General features: G+C 38.4%; 1 protein-coding gene across 1 annotated transcript in view; it reads right to left on the bottom strand.

The window, feature by feature from the left end:
* LMBRD1 (LMBR1 domain containing 1) overlaps positions 1–17,144 on the bottom strand; it is a 78,752-nt gene that overhangs the window by 34,844 nt on the left and 26,764 nt on the right. The window contains exon 8 of the mRNA XM_064447842.1: positions 746–871. Within this exon, the coding sequence (XP_064303912.1) occupies positions 746–871 (126 nt within the window). The remainder of the gene's footprint in view (positions 1–745; positions 872–17,144) is intronic.

Raw genomic sequence — 17,144 nt, 5'->3', positions numbered from 1 at the left:
AAGTCAGGATTGTGAAAGCACTCGTTAAACCTGAAATTGGTTGGAAAAAGGGTGGGAGATTGTCCTTAGCATCTTATATGTAAAGGAGAAATATCCTCCTTCAGCTTACACTCTTAGGTTGTTAAATTAGCCTGCTTATATTAGGCACAGCATTTCAGTGAGCTGCAAAGCCATCATGGGTTTACAGGTGGTGTCAATATCCTAGGGGTGTTTAGGATTCAGAACAGATTTCCATATGTATGCTTTTCGTAAGGAAGTGATTTATAACAGCAAGGTACATTACCTGGGAAGCAAGAATATCTGGGGCTGTTATTTATTCATAAAGATGATTAACAGTTTGATGAATCTAACTCATGACAGCTCCACACAGCAAATATCCTATGTTGACAACTACAATGAGTAAGTATCAACAAATTGGATGCCATATCTGGTAGCAGACTAAGTAAGGTTATATTCTTCATTTCTACAAGGTTCCTCTTCCATATACCCAAGTAGGACTGCCGAAGTTTGAGTTTAGCTTGTCAGCACCATTATTAGCTAGACGGAATTAAGTACTGCTGCAGGACTGAAAGAAAACCTGATCACTACTACACAAGTGACCACATTTGTTTCCAAAAACTCAGTAACTGCAAACTAGCCACTTTTGACATGCTACTCTTTCTGGAACAAAAACTCTACAGCATGACCATAAACTCGTAAGCAAGAAAAAAAATCATTAAGAAATTGAGAACAGTGAAGACCATACCTTTGATTTAATCCTCAATAAATGTTGCTCCACTTCTTCAATATCTTCAGTGTTCTCTAAACGCTCATAAGCTGCACTGGTAGTTCCCTTAATCAAGTTTAGAGGCAAAGCTGACATACCATAAGCCTAAAATAAAAAGGAAATATACATACTCAAATTTTCTGCCATAAATTCTCATCTGATAAGGCTTCTGTATGTTGTAGCTATAAGGTATCACTTCTGGATTGCACCCTGCCACCCCCATTCTACAAGCTCTTACTAAGGCAATCAATTCTTTTCCTTTATTGAGCATAACATAACAAACATGCAATGCAGATTCCAGCATCCCACATCGTCTCAGCAATCGTGAAATGCTTAAGTACCATTGGAACAACAACATATGTTAAGACTTCCTATAAGCATAGGTCACTGAAAATTTAGCAAGTTAGCCCTCGGGCCCCCCCCGTCGTCCCCCCCCATCAAATAATTTAATTTCCCAAAACCTTAACCTTAAACTTCAGATGATGATCGAAACATTGTATAATACAGGAATTTCTAGATATTGAACTTAAATAGTTTTAGAAGTATACACAATTTCTTGGTAGCCAGTAGTCTTCAACTTACTTTTATGTAGAAAGTACCTGATTTACTAAAATAATTCTACAGTAAAAAGCCACAGCAGAAGCTAGGTATGCACCTAAACTCAGTTACATTCCAAGACTCCTTAGATACCAATTCACATTAATAATTTTGTTGGCATTTACTCCTAGTTATAAGTCCTATACCATTCATAGTGTTTGCCAGCTTCTACATCAACACTATGCCCAGAGTTTTCCAATGCAAAGTCCATAGGCTTTTCACTAACATAAGACGAAACAGATATTTGAGGTGAGGTAAACAAGAAAATACCACTATTTCCTCCCTGCTACCCTATGAGTCTTTTAGATCTAGGCCAAGGTCAGAATTTTCTCCAGGCAGTTTAGAGACATTAGCCACAGCCTTTTTACTTGTTTTACTGTGGGTGGGAGGCTGTTGGTGATAGGTTGTTCATGAGGCAGAGCTCAGCAGGAAGGTTTCTTTTCTTTCTCTTAATTACATTTAAGACATGCAGTTTTACCAGAGTGCTTGATATCTGAACATTGACTGACTTCAGAAATGAGCAGTTTTCTAGATTTTCACAGGAATAGCACTCCCTCCAAGCACAGCTTTACATTTCCTACTGAGAATAGATTTAACACAAATGTTAGTGTTATGTCACCACACACACTGCCAGATCATGAGCCTTCTGTACACAAGACTTGATTTGACCTTCTTAAGAACTTCGTTACACATACTAACGTTCATGCACTGTACTCAAAGCAAGACACTGTCCTTTTTCTGGTGTATTTTTCAACATGCTGTGTACCCTGCCACCAACACCCATTTCTAAGTTCCTTTAACAAAAGGGATCTTATTTACTACTATTGTAGTTCAAAACCACATTAACTATTTAATAGCCATTTCATTATACATATCTGACACTAAGCCCATAAACTTCAGTTTCACCCTGCAAGTGACAATATTCCATTATTTCAAGAAACATTCTTCCAAGTATTAGGCTATGAAAGCACAAATCAGAAGTTTAGCAGTCTGCAGCCTTGTTCACCTACTGTGGAATTATGTTTCTTATGTTCAGAGTGACAGTTACCAGTAAATTGTTGGAACAGTGTCAGTTAAGTACAACAAGCAGACAGGATATGTGTGTCTAAACAGGCTTCAAACCCAAGGAAACAGTGGTACCTGTTAAATCACTTCAGAGCATTTAAGTAAGGGTACGAGAAAAGTATTTTCCCTCAAATATTTCTTGAAGTATGTATCAGCAAAGAACACATTCAGCTAGATCTTTGACAACTTGCGCTACATTACTCTTTTTGCATAGCTGCAGAGTATTAGAATTGGTTTTACCATAGACTCCTGGAGAATAAGGTAGGCTATTAGCTGTCTGCTCAGCATTTCAGGACTTCACAGATAACATTGCCTCATTTGCCACCCTAAAATGCAGCTAAAAAAGTATTTGCAGCACTGTTCACAGACTGCTCGAAATAAATTCCATTTTTTTAGCTACCAAAAGATAACTGGCAATTTCAGTCCCTATGTTACAGCTCTTTGCTGTAAAAGCTTGTATAGCTTTTACAACAGCTAATGATGGCAAAAAAAATTCCATGCTTTCCAAGACATTCTAGATGTTCTGGTTTGAACACAGCTATACAACCACAGAAAGGACTACCTACAAGATTAAGTATTTTAGGTAAGGAAAATTTAATTTAGGCCAGACTTTAAACCTCTGTCCATAAACGTGGCTTAGTTCTCCCTTTAGAGTATTTCCTCTGAGAGCATTAAGCGTCTTTGCTATCTACAGGAGCTAGAAGGTCTTCCCCAACCTTCCTCTTCTGCAGGCTGAAGAAAGTTCTTTCAATTTTTCTTTATGGGTTGCATTTTCCAACACTTTAATCACTTGGACAAGCCTCCACTGGTGCTTCTACAGCTTTCTAGCTTCTTACACTGGGGGACTGCCATGGTTTTGGTTGGGACAGAGTTAATTTTCTTCACTGTAGCTGGCATAGTGTTGTGCCTCGGACTTAGTATGAAAACAATGTTGATAACATACAGATGTTTTGGCTGTTGCTGGGTAGTGCTGGTACTAATCAAGGACTTTTCCAGCTTCTCATGCTCTGCCGGGTGCACAACAAGCCAGGAGGGGAGGGGGCGCAGCTAAGAGCAGATGCAAACTGGCCAAAGGGAAAATCCATATCATGTAATGTCATACCCAGTATGTTAACTGGGAGGAGTTTAATTATTAAGTTGTTCTTATCTCAACGCACAAGTTTTTTTGCTTTTGCTCTTCCGATTCTCTTCCCCATCCCAGAGGGGTGTGGAGAGTGAGCGAGCGGCTGCGTGGTGTTGAGCTGCCTGCTGGGACTGAACCACTACAGGGACCAAAACCAGTTGCAGTATTCCCCTGTGTGGCTTTGGAAGTACTTAGTACAGGGGAATAGTCACATCCCTTGATCTACTGGCTATGCTCTTGCTGAAGCAAGCCCAGGACACACTGTCTTCCTGCTGCAGAGCACATTGCTGACTCATGCTCAGCTTGCTGTCCACCAGGACTTCCAGGTCCTTTTCAGCAGAGCCATCCCCAAGCTGGTCAGGCCCTAGCATGAACTATTGCTTGGAAATAATCTATTCTAACAGAAGGCCTTAAAATAATGCGATGCTACTCTTGTTGGCTCAATCTTCCCACCTGTCAACGTCCCTATGGCATTTCTTCATTCTGTTGTATCTACTTCTCCCCGTTTGATATTCTCAAACTTGATGACTCAACCCCATCATCCAGATAATTTATGAAGACCCATATTGGGTCCATAATATCTATATTGGGTATTAGGCCCATATTGACCCTGAAAAGCTCGCTCACGTCTGGCTGCTAGTTGCATAACCCCAGAATTTAGGTAAAAGTATAAACACTATCCAATCTCATAACTGGAATGCAGGCTGCAATCTAACCAAGGTCCCCCTATGGACCCCAAAAGCCAAGGCCAAAAAGACATCCAATATGTAGAAACATAATAATGGGGGATTGGTATCACAATAGGCCTACCACAATTTTACAAACCTAAGCTTCGAGGCAATTAAATTTCACCATTAAGTAGAGGCTTCCACCTGTTCTTCAAACAGCTACCATCAACTAACAGATATCAAGTATTTACTCAAGAGAAATAGTTAAGGAATAAAATTCAGAGTTCTACAATGCAAACTGCAACTCTTAAAGTGAACATCAAGCTTGCTCTAGTGATAAAGGCAGTCTACATTCCTTCCTTGAATACAAAAGATATTAATATTGAGATGATTATGCAAGTAAACCTCCCATCATCGGTGGGGGGAAGCGCCACATTGGTCCTTCAAGACACCAGTATGTAGAATGAAGGACAGAAGGATGAGTCATCTCATGTGATGTGTCACAGATCTGAACAGATACTGTATTAGCTCGGTTTCAGGGCTGCACTTCCCTTCAGGCTAATGTAAATTCAAGGCTGCTCTGAACAAAGTTTTAAGCCATGCAAGTTTTAAGTTCATGCAAGTGTTAAGTTATTCATGGGCTGTTTACAACTCAACAAGCAAGCAATGTATCAAAGAAAGCACAGGAAAACCAAAGCTGTCCACTAAAGCCAAGAGAACCTCAGTCCTGAAACAAACTATTGGTTCAAAGTTTGAAACATACATAAAAACAGATTAGAAGAGCCTTTAAAGCAGTTAAGACAAGTTAATTTATATACATGAATTTTTATAAAACAAGAATTTAAGTCTTGACATATTTATACCACTGAAACAACAGTTTCCAGGACTTATTTTTAGACCACCTTTGCCTCAGAGTGGAATCAGGTAAGAGACACTGCACTGAAGACTAAAAACAGTCAGCCAAATGTAATAGCCAGTTACAGCATGCATGGTTGTTTTTTCCCCACACAGGTTCTTCAAAACAACCTGAATCTAGTACTAAACACTAACTGTTCAGGCTGGCACCTGATAATACATGCTACAAAGTTAGATCTTTGAAGTCTCAGGCTGCTATCTCTGCTGCTACTGAATGCCTAATCAGGTTCATTGAAACCCCATTTCATAGTAGGAAAAAATTAGATCTATAGTTAAAATAACTTCTTTTAAAGATTCCCTTCTCTTGAATTCCCACAAGTGATCTATATAAGATGTCACCCCTTTTCTGTTAGTTTAAGCGCTGGAAAGCCAAACCTTAAGAGCTCACTACCTAGGAAGTACAAGTTAAAGGCATAATCCATGAGCAGCTGTCTCATGATTTGAGAGTCTGCCCACAAGCACAGATAATCTCTCTGTATGGTTGAAGTTCATATTTATACTTCATAGATTTATTGAAGTAGGTGACCTTCTACTCTAAAGAAAAAAAACACAGAACAACTTAGGCAAAAGTCTACACAAAGCTCTTAAGACATTTTATTTGTTACTTACAGAAGGGGTAGCTAGGCCTGAGAATGGAATTTGCAAAGAAATCTATCATCAGTAAAGCAGAAGCCTGTAATTCACATGATAGCAACAATTAGTTTGATACTATTTATGCAGCATCAGTAGGCATTTAAGAAAAGTGAGCAGCATGCTCTAGCTGTTCTCTCAGCAAGCCATTGAACCCAAATATACTCTGTGCTTCAGAGCACTACAATACCTCAATAAGGATTACATGAGCATTGCTTCCAGTGTGCTTAATCTTCACTTTTCCTGTATCCCTTTCCTTCCCATCCTGTCTGCAGCAGATCCAGCTATTATCCTGTCATTCCACAGTTAAGATTTAGAAGAATGAGTAGTTGTTCTGATCCTTTGGTCTCTTGCAGACTCAGAATCTTACAACACTTTAGACTTGCCAAACTCACATAGCCTATGCCTAGATAAGGCAATAGCCTTTCTTATTAGTTGCCTGGTATGTTAATAGTCACTCAGAAGGAGAAGAAAGAAAACAAGTGAAGCTGAAACAAATTTGTAAAATGTGATTTTTACAAAGTTGTAGCAAGCAACTATGTCAGGGATAAACCGTTGAGTATTCAGAAGATCCAGAAATGGTTCCCAGTGGAAAACCTAACTGCCAGCTTAATATTTTTAAATTGCACAAGCTACCAAAGAGTTCCACTGAAAAGGGTGTATTAGTGTGGGAACATCTAATAATCAACCAGATCAGGCATTAGCACACAGACCAGTCATGAGGAGCACAGAAAAAAATATGGAAATTAATATAGCAAATGCCTTTAGCAAAGAGTTGAAGATAACTTCGAACACCTACTGCAAAAAGCCTGAAGCCATCACGCATCACTTCCTACATCTGCTATGTTCAGCTAATAAGATATGGTCTAATGATTAGCTTGTAGCCCATACAGGATAATCTCTCCTTGTTAGAGATCAAACGGAACAGGTAAGTTGTTTCTGATCAGTTTGGTATACAATCAGCACTAGTTTACCAGCTTTTTCTGGTTAAAGATATTTTTAAGAATTAATCTTGTGGTAATAAATGATCAGAAAGTACTTGTGTAGCATAGCAGAAAGACTCCCTATTCCATTTATTTTTAGAGGTCCATATATCAAGATGATGTGGCTTTTAAGTGCTATCACTGAGGTGTTTTAAAAAGTGTGCATATAATCTTGTGCAAAAAGTATAGAAATAAATACTGACAAACATTGCTTGCATAGCACTGCCCTCTAGTGAAGTCACACAAAACAGCCAAATAAAAACCAGAACTATTATACCACTGTATAAAAGGCATTAGACGAAATGCTTATAACTTTAAATATAGGAATAGTCAAATTCCTATTTTCTTACAACAGCTTGTTTTAAGACTTCACCTGAAAGCATGACCATGAAAGACAGAATGTTCAATTGAACCAACTAGATCAAAAATCAAGTACGTGTTAGTTTGTTTCAATATGAATGTCCCACAAAACCCCCTCCGTTTTAAAGATATTTCAGAATAAAAGATTTTATGTATTCATAGCCTAATTAGCTTTTACTTTGAATTATGGTAAGCATGAGGGAAGTCATATTATGATACTTTCATCCCTCATAGCAGTTGATACAGTTCAGTTGCTGATATTGAATGCTATTTCATATGGATACAATGCACCCTTGTCAGTATTGCTACTCATGTAGCAATTAAGTAGTTTCAAGTGTGGTGCACTTACATATGTCACACCAATACAGGCAACACTTATGAGCTTGTGTAAGAAGAACTAGGACTTCCTTTCTTCTCTGTGCATCTAGGCTACACAGTTTTCTTGAAAAGTTATCCGACTCTACAAGTAAAAGTCATTTACTTTCTCACATTAATCTGTCTCTATCTCTGGTCTGGCTATTTACACATACTACCATTCCAAAGAAAAACTGGAATTCAAGAGTCTTACTTCCAGAACACCGTTAAGGATAGCAAACAGTGACAGTGGTTCACACATTCTCCCTCAATTGTGAGGAGTGAAGGAGAAAGGCTCCTAAATACATCTGAAGATGGCAGACATGGACAGTTGGGTTGATTTTTTGGTTTGTTTGGGGTTTTTTTTAGAGCTCATGCCATACAGCTTAGAAAATCATTTAATATGTTAACTAGTAAAATCTCAGTTCTTTTATGGGAAGTTTTAGTAGCCAACCTTCAGTTGCTATAATAGCACCGAAGTTTTTGATTAACATTGAGATTTTTTTGTAGCAAAGCATGCAACAGACTGACCAAACTGAACTGGTATGCTCAGTATGGCATTCCTTGCATGATCTGTCATATACAACACGAACAGTGCATTGAGTACTTGTTAATCTACTTCTAACATTAAACACTACAGTGTATTGCTACCCATTCACCTTCATTTTTCATACTAACATTTTCTCTCTACCATACAGATTCAAAGATTATCTCACTTATTTGTCAATGTTTATAAAATACGGTCAATGTTTGTACGATGCAGAAACCAAGTCTGACAGCCTCTACACTACCGTTGTTCTACTATGCATGGTTAACTTGTGCTTGCGGGACATATCATCTGTTAAAAAGTTAACTCTGACTCAGTTTAATATCGAACATAACCATTTTGCCCAGTTGTCATCATCTGCATTGCTCCATCAGGCTTAGAAGAATCTTTCTGTTGTTAATGGTAACCTTTCAAGCTGCAACTCTAAAATTTCCAAGTACAAAACTGCCATTGATCCAGCAGTTTAGTATCTACAGTATTCCAAGACTGCTATAGGAGTCAGACTGTTAAAGCAAACACCAAATTGGTTTGCTATTTCAGTTATTTGCTGCTTCATGGACAAGTGAACATAACCAAATAGCTACATTTCTTTTATATTAAAAGGATTGATATTGAAGTGATTAAGTGGTAATGGCAACAAATGCTACTAACATCTGGATTTCTGAACTGTTCGATGTCTCCTTCGAAGAAAATCAGTAGTAAAGAAGTGCTTTTAAGGTTAGACAGATTATAAAATTTTTAAGGTGTTTGACTGTTAATAAAAATAAGTCAACTGCAAGGGAAGTAAATCATACTCTGGACAAAAATTAGGTGTAAAAAGGTCATTAAATTTGCCAGCGGACAAACTGAGTTTTGTAACTCCTCTTTCAGGATGGAGGAAAGAGGATCACTTCACTATTTCACAAGAAATCAAGTAATGCTTATTAAATGTTTTGGAAAAATTACAGAGCCAATTATAATCATCCTTTAAGGACATGCTAAATGAGATGCACAAGATCACTCAGAATTAATCTGCCTATCATTGTGTGAGTAATACATTATTCTGCCTTGAATTCAAATAGCAATCTGGAGCTGACAACAACTATTGTATTAATACCTAAGGCAATGTAAAACTATTTCAATGCAAAACACATTAATGAAAAAATAGATGCAAACTACATCAGCTGTGAAACTCTTTCAAACAAAGCACTGCAGCCCTAATTTATCATTCTTATACATGGAAAGCTGTCAGTATAAATCATCAAAGTCATGGATTTGCAGAGCCCCCCTGAGGATCGCTTGTTCACATTTCTTACAAAACAATTTTAAATACCAAGTGCTGTGCTTCAGTATTATGCATAATGCCAAAAAAGTAGACTTTGTGTTAAAGCTTTAAAGCAGAAAAGCATCCACCAATATAAGATTATGTTGAAAATTGAGCCAAGAAATTAGTTTAAGTGTTACTCATTTAAACATTGCATGTACTTGGGAAAGTTAGATTTATGTTTATGCTCCTGTCAGTAATATTAGTGTATCTAGCATGTGAACATTTGTAGACTTCACCTACACTTTTGATAAAACCACTATTTTATTATTTCCCCTCAAAAAGTAAAAAATTTAGAATACACATCTTCCCTAATTGCATCTCTCCCCCTTTCCCAGTCTTCCAAAGTGTCAGCTGATGTCAAGAAATGACTGTCTTCAGTGTATTCAGCAAGTAAATGTAACATGAAGCATGAGTTTTAGTATTATATTCCAAAAGACCACCCTAATAAGGATCAGCTCAAAGTTTGTCACAAGAAATATAACTGCAGCTTCCACAACTAAAAAATACTTTCAGATTTTAACATCCATGTGCAGAAGCATGCAAGTTTGCATGCAATTTAAAAATTTGTACAAGCAAATTCTTAAAGTTACAAAATGACAGAAAAAGTAATTTATATTGCTTAGATTAAGGCTAAGTATTAAGTGTGGGCTTCCCCCCCTCCCCCCAAACAGGCATATTCTCCCCTCCACTTACACAAGGAGCTTCTGAAAATTGCCACCTATCAAACTGTTTAAAAGTTATTACTATCTTCTCATAGAACAGCCTTGCAAGAGTTAATAGTTACTGAAACATAGAACTACCTACTTTTCTGGAGATATTGCATCCTGTTTTCCAGTAAAGCACTGTTTGAACATTAGTTGTTCTGAAGTGATTAAGTAAGAATCTCTAACAAATCATTTTCTCACGGAACAGTTGTAATGGAACAAAAAGTTGTCCAACACAAGTTAGAGGACGTTATTGTAACAGTAAAATCAGCATTGTGGAATTAAATTAAAGCAGCAAAGAACTGTCAATCGCTGTCCCCTCAAGCTTTTCATCGGCTAGAGCCAGGCTTAAACAGAGAGGACATCTCACACCATTATTTACAACACAGTAACTACCACCCAATCGGTACCACTGAAATCCTGCAGGTCCATATAGCAGGCAGACTGCAGAATCCCCGAGGCTTGAAGAGGCCTCTAGAGCTAGTCTGATCCAACATCTCTGCTTGAGTAGGGCCACCTAGAGCTGCTTGCCCAGAACCATGTCCACACTGCTCTTAAATATCTCCAAGGAGGGAGATTCCACAGCCTCTCTGAGCAACCTGTGCCAGTAATCAGTCACCCTCACAGGAGAAGTGTTTCCTGATGTCCAGAAGGAACCTCCTGTGTATCAGTTTGTGCCCTTTGCCTGTGGTCCCATCACTGGGCACCAATGAAAAAAGCCTGGTTCCGTACTCTTTGCACTTTCCCTTCAGGTATTTGTACTGATAAGATGTCCTGTGTCTTTCTTCTCTACGCTAAACAGTGCTGGCTCTCACCCTTTCCTCATAGGAGGGAAGTCCCTTAATCATCTTTGTGGCCCTTTACTAGACACCCTCCTGTAGCTTCATCCCTCTTGTACTGAGGAGCCTAGAACTAGACCCAGAACTCCAGATGTGGCCTCAGAGCTGAGCAGAGGGGAAGGATCACCTCCAGTGACCTGCTGACAATACTCCTAATGCAGCCCAGGATACCATTAGCCTGCTTTGCAGCAAGGGCACATTGCTAGCTCATGGTTAACTTGGTGTCAATCAGAACCCCCAGGTCCTTCTCTTCAAAGCTGCTTTCCCTGCTGGGTGGTCCCCCCAGCATATACTGGTGCTTGGGTTTGTCCCTTCTCAGCTGCAGGACGTTGCACTTCCCCTTGCTGAACTTCACAAGGTTGTTCCAAGGCCATTTCTCCAGCTTGTCAAGGTCCCTCTGGTTTGCAGGACAACCCTTTGGAGTATCAGCCACTCCTCCCAGTTTTGTGTCACCTGCAAACTTGCTGAGGGTACACTGTCCCATCATCCAGGTCATTAATGAAGATGTTGAGCAGGACTGGACCCAGAACTGACCCTGGCATACATTACTAGTGACGGGCCTCCAACTACACACCACCAACTGCCATCTGTCGAGCCCAGCCTTTCAGCCAGTTTTCAGTCCACCTCACTGTCTGCTCATCCAGCCCATATTTCTTAAGATTTTCTATGAAGATCTTATGGTAAACACTCACTGTGGGCTACATTTGGCTTCCCAATGGGAATTTGGAAAAAGCACATCACTGACAAGGAATGTTAGCATGTTGTAAGAGTACAGCAGTGTCAAGAGCTGAAGGCTGAAGTAGGAAGTATTACTCAGTTTAGTTCAAAGGTGTTCTTCAGAATACAACTTTTGAAGCTTCAAGAGTTAAGTGCTATGCAAATCTGTCCATAGACTTGCTTTCAGAATTTTGATTTACTCAAAAAATGGTACTGTAACAATATGAATAAGGTATAGAAGCAGTACTTTCCTCAATTGTTGTTATACTCAATTTCAAACAAATCATGCCCTTAAAACAGTATTCTGCTTTACCACATATCTAATTGTTTAATTTTTTTGATCCTAACCTTTACATTTGCTACATTCTGTAAAAAGTGTTAAGTTTTTGGAAAATTTAGGAAATTCAGTTGGTGCCTACCTCCTAACAGAACAAGGACTTTAGGAAGAAAACCTGCTCATTGGAATGACTATAGTAAAAAAAACAGAAATGAAGCTAATAGAACAAAAAGTTTATAGGGTAAACATAAGAGGAAATTTGAAAATTTACTGTTATGGACTTTTGACAAGTGTCTCACCTTATTAAAATACAACTAAGATGCCTGCTCTAGCTTATCCTTATACACTATCATCAAAATGTTAAGCCTCATGCTAGACAATGTACGTGTCCCTTTCCAATCAAGTGTTATAGAAACTGTTTTTCTTATAGAAGACTAGCACTACTGAAGAAGTTCAGACTCAAGAACTACACAGCCTGCAGCCAAGCACTGTTACAGGTCTAGAGAAGCTACAGTTGGCATAACCTGCAGAACTGTCCCAAACGTGGAAACATGGAAAACTAAACTGAAGAAGCCAATTTATTTTCCACTTAAAATGTGGAGTTAAGATAGTCTCTCTAAATACCCCTTTTATTTCTCAATCATCTTCCTTGCATCTCATTTCTATTCTCATTTGAATGACAGTGTTACAAAGCACCATAAAACATTTAATTTGCTCCTTCATTCAAATGTTATCTGTTGACTCCTGAAGATATTTCATAGCAAGCATAAAACTTGAATTAAAATCTAATTCTTACAATAACTCTTGGCTTTAACCAAGAGCATCTGCAAAAACACACATCATCATCTTCTGTATTAAATCGTCACTGAAAGTAGTTTTGAGGAAGCCCTGATCCTCCCTGGGAGAAGCGACTTTTACATTAACTCCGTAAGCTGGTAGCTTCTATGTTAGTACCCTCCCAGTGATTTATCTTCAGGGATTAAATGTTTTCAGGTTCAATATATATTAGTAATCCTTCCCCAAATTCATAACTAGTATTTGACAGAAATTGAGGAACTCAGGAATTTTTCATATCAAGTAAGTTAAATTTCTTTAGCATCTTCAGCTTTAACAGTGTATTTCATGCTACCCAATTCAGAAGCTGGGAAAAAGCTCACAACGCCAACAGCAGTTCTGCATCTTTCCTCAAATTACGGGAAAAACCTCTTCTCTGTATGTATTACTAGGTCAAATTTAGTGAACCGATTTTGATGTCTGAAGCCATAGAAAGTGAAAACCTGCAAGCCAATATGGCAGCCACATCAAACAGTAGTGTTATCTACCTTTCTATCATACTTATTAACACAAGTCCTCAGTCATCAACTCTGGTCCAGCACAAGGCTTCAATTTGTGTCATCCCCATCTGCGACCTTCACACACACACCAAAAAAACATACCAAATGTTACAATGTTGTGTGGTCTGATACTTCTGTTCTTTGTTGCATGAATAGCTCACCACATACTTCAGAGTAATACACTAAAATCAACCTGGGCCTTAAGGAGGCCCAGAACACTGGATCGATGCTGATGGTACTCCTCAAAAATGGATTTTAACAAATTTACCCCAAGGATGAATCGGTTAACTCCATAATTTAAATTGTAGCCATTGACAATCTAAAGAACACTACCCCCCTGCATCCCTCTTCCCCTGTGGAAACAGAAGAACACGCTTTCACAGAGAAAGCCTAGCAGCACACACGTGCAGAAGTGAGCTTTTGCTCTCATATCTACTCAAATTCAAGGCTGCCTGCTGCCAGTACCAAAGCTTCTTTTCCCCAACTTCTCAGTCCTGTATATTACCACAACACAGAAGGGCCATTTTAGAGCAGCCGTAATCTAATTTTTCACACTGAAGGCCAAAGCAGTACTATTGACACACGTTTGACTACTTGTGGAATGGATAAGTTGTATGCCAAGCAAATTCCATAGAATCACTTGATTAATCTGTTTCATGGTATTTTTCCACAAATAACATTTTAACATTAAATCAGTCAGCTGCAGTCAGTGTAGGCACAGCGCTCTTATTTACTTTTAGTATTTTGTATTTAGTATTTGTAGGCAATGTAAAACCATTTTAAAAGTATTTGTTAACCTATCACTTACTCTAGTAAGTGATTACTTACAACCTTCGGCTAGATGTTCATTCAGCATAGTATTTTTTAGAGTAAAGGTGAATATGAGTATACATAAGACCAGATATACCTGTTCTTAGCTCCTTTAACAATACAATTGCAACACTGGCAATGGAACAGACTGAAGATATTCATAAGTCAGGGAAACACCAAAAAAATTCAGTTATGGCTGTACTACAAATCCTCAACTCTTAACTAGCATAAACCGTAAGATTTGAGATCACCTCTGTTCAGAGACAGCAAAACTCAAGATACCACACACAGTCCCCATCTATTCTACCTTTTTTCCCCACCACCTGCTAAGCATTTGTGGAAAATTTTGAAGTAGGTTTCTTTGTTCTTGTGTTCACCCTTATATAAAGGCATTCTCTTTTTGTTCTTTAAAAAACCAAAAAAATCAAGCACTGACTATCGAACAGGGGTTTGATGATTAAGCACAAAGGCCTCACCTTTAGAAACTGGAATAATTTGATAGGCAAGCAGACAGCTGGCTGAAAAATACAGAAGCCTACCTACTTACTTGCCAGATGTGAAAAGTCAGACAACGCCTCACAGACTTGCCTGTGCACTAAGACAAAGGCATTAGAGGCAATTTTTTTTTTTAATAAAAGACTAACACAGCAAAAAATCTGCAATACAAATTAATGGGAAGTTCCAAGAGGAAAAGCAGCTACGCCTTCTAGAATCATGCTTCTCCTCATCCCAAGTAGAGGGAGCAGAGTAATCCAAAGTGGTAGAGACTGAGAGGCAATACTCTGGGCCAACCTCTCCCTTAGTCTTTAGGAAGCGTGACAGCCCCAGAACTTTTCACTACTGAAGTAACTTTTGCATTAAGTTGTACCACTGGGAAAAGCCCAGCCCACATATAAACTGGAATGCAGGTACATGGCATCCACATGCTGTTGAGGTCACACTTGCAATTTACTATTCAGACCATGAGAACAGCACTGCTCATGCTGGAGATTGCTTACATATGGCCATCACTGGCAGCAGGAAAACTCATGAAAGCACTAGAATATAGAAAAAAGTCTATTCCTGCTCCAACTTTGAGAACACAGACATAAGTGATTTTCACTCTCTGTGACACAATTAGACCTCAGTCCACCCATGTATTAAAGCCAGCTCACTGTTTCAGCAGAAGATTTTACCATTGCCTGCAAACAATGACAAAATACACTCATGTCAGAGGTGGTCAACCACCACATCCTCTGTGAGCTCATCCCCAAAAAGCAACAAATTAGCCTAAAATCTTAGTAATTAAGGTATTCAGAGAAGACTATTTTACTTCTCATGCTTGATGTTCAACCTCATTTACCACCCAGTATTTGTACAAGTCCTAAACATGGTAAGACTAAGGCAACCACATTGAGGACAGGTATTGCCTTCATCTCAGAAACCACACAGACCCAGAACTCCAAGTTATTGAACATTAAAGCCATATTTGGGTAGCAGTTTAAAAAAAACCACAAAACACCCACAAACCACCAAGGATATTCTCCCATCTTATGAGTTTGTTCTTAATGTTAGTCTCATGCAGGCTGAAGAACACTGTATGTGCTCTGCAGTAATGTAACTGAACAAGAGATTAACCTTTCCTTCCATAATTAAGGGAAACAAATTTAAAAGATAACATGTTATTACAGGTTAAGCATAGGTCTGGATCTTTTTTGGCCAGCACATGATCTACATGTCAGCAGTACACCCTGAATGATTTAGTGACCCATGTCAGTCAGAAAAGGCTTAAAGTAATAAAATTTATGACTTGGGTCAAGTTAAAGCACTTAAGTCAATGGGGCTGAGAGCAATTCAGCTCACCTGAGATTCCCACTAGCTGATCCATCAAATTGCTCTCCTACGTACTGCACAGGGCCTGACAACCACTGAGTTGTCAGTGCTTTGACATATCTAAGAACCTGTACTGAATTGCCTCCCATAATCTTGTAACTTACACCAGCTGAAGTCACTAGTATAAAACCACAAAAAAATTATTAACTATGCTTGTTACTCAATTTAGATTTGTTTAAGAGTCTAAAGGTAGTATTTTGCAGGTACTTTACCCAGTCATGACTAAAACACTCTTCCCTCTTTCTTATATCCTTGTCCTACAATAATTTTATCCATTTATCCTTTGCCTGACAACAAGCTACCACAACACATATCCTAGCAATGCTTCAAAGTAACTTACTGCATGAGCTATTGTTATGGAACTACTTATAACTGACTAGCAAAGCTACACGGGAACATCTTTACTATGTCAGAGCCAGGCTGCAATGGAAGAGAACGTTATTTTACCAAGGACATGGACTTAAAGTTTCAAACCTATTAGAAAAACACTGACTTCTGAGAAGTGTTAAGATAATGGCAGATCAAGACTTAAAGCTTCATCTTTGTTGCAAAATTTTACCTTGATGACAAGTTAACACATGTAGCATTACCAACAGGCTGATTATTCAGTGACTGAAGTAATAGAACAGATTGGAAGAGTGACCACATGAACATCAAATGTTGGCCAAAGCTAGTAAGTTAAAATGGCTCTCTGCCTTTGCACGTAAAAGCAAGAGTCAAGCAGTTGAACTAACATAGCCTTACTCATTGGAATTATTGTAAATCATATAATATTTGATCATATTTGGTCTTCTAAATCCTTCTAAGCTACAGGAAGAACTGTAGTTTAGTTGCATACCTAGGACTAACAGAATATTCCCAAGGCTTGAGAAAACAAGCTTCTAAACCGTTTCAAACTCTATTTGCTTTTAACTTTTTAGCTATTCTTGATTTAAGGCACACATCACAGAAGATGCTGCAGATTCTTCACACCTAAAACTGTATGATACTGACATGCATAGGTATCTATCCTTACTCAAATTCTAGAAATGCTGAACTGTGAAGCAATGCTCTGTTAAAGACATTGCTTTCATTTGTTGAATGAAGAACAGCTTTTTACAAGAAGATACATATCTTAACTTGATCTTACGATCAAGATAGTTCTTATGATCAAGAACATTTAGCATACTTTACAAATCAAGTTTTTCTGCCACACTTAGTTATAAAGCCCTGTAGACATAAAACATCAATGTAGAAAAGTTGTAAAGGTTATATTCAGTATTATAGACTGACCAGAC

The sequence above is a fragment of the Phalacrocorax carbo genome, chromosome 3 (assembly GCF_963921805.1).
Source record: "Phalacrocorax carbo chromosome 3, bPhaCar2.1, whole genome shotgun sequence".
In the NCBI taxonomy this organism is placed as follows: Eukaryota; Metazoa; Chordata; class Aves; order Suliformes; family Phalacrocoracidae; genus Phalacrocorax; species Phalacrocorax carbo.
The sequence above is the reverse complement of the archived record's forward strand: the minus strand, read 5'-3'. Positions and strand labels throughout refer to the sequence as shown.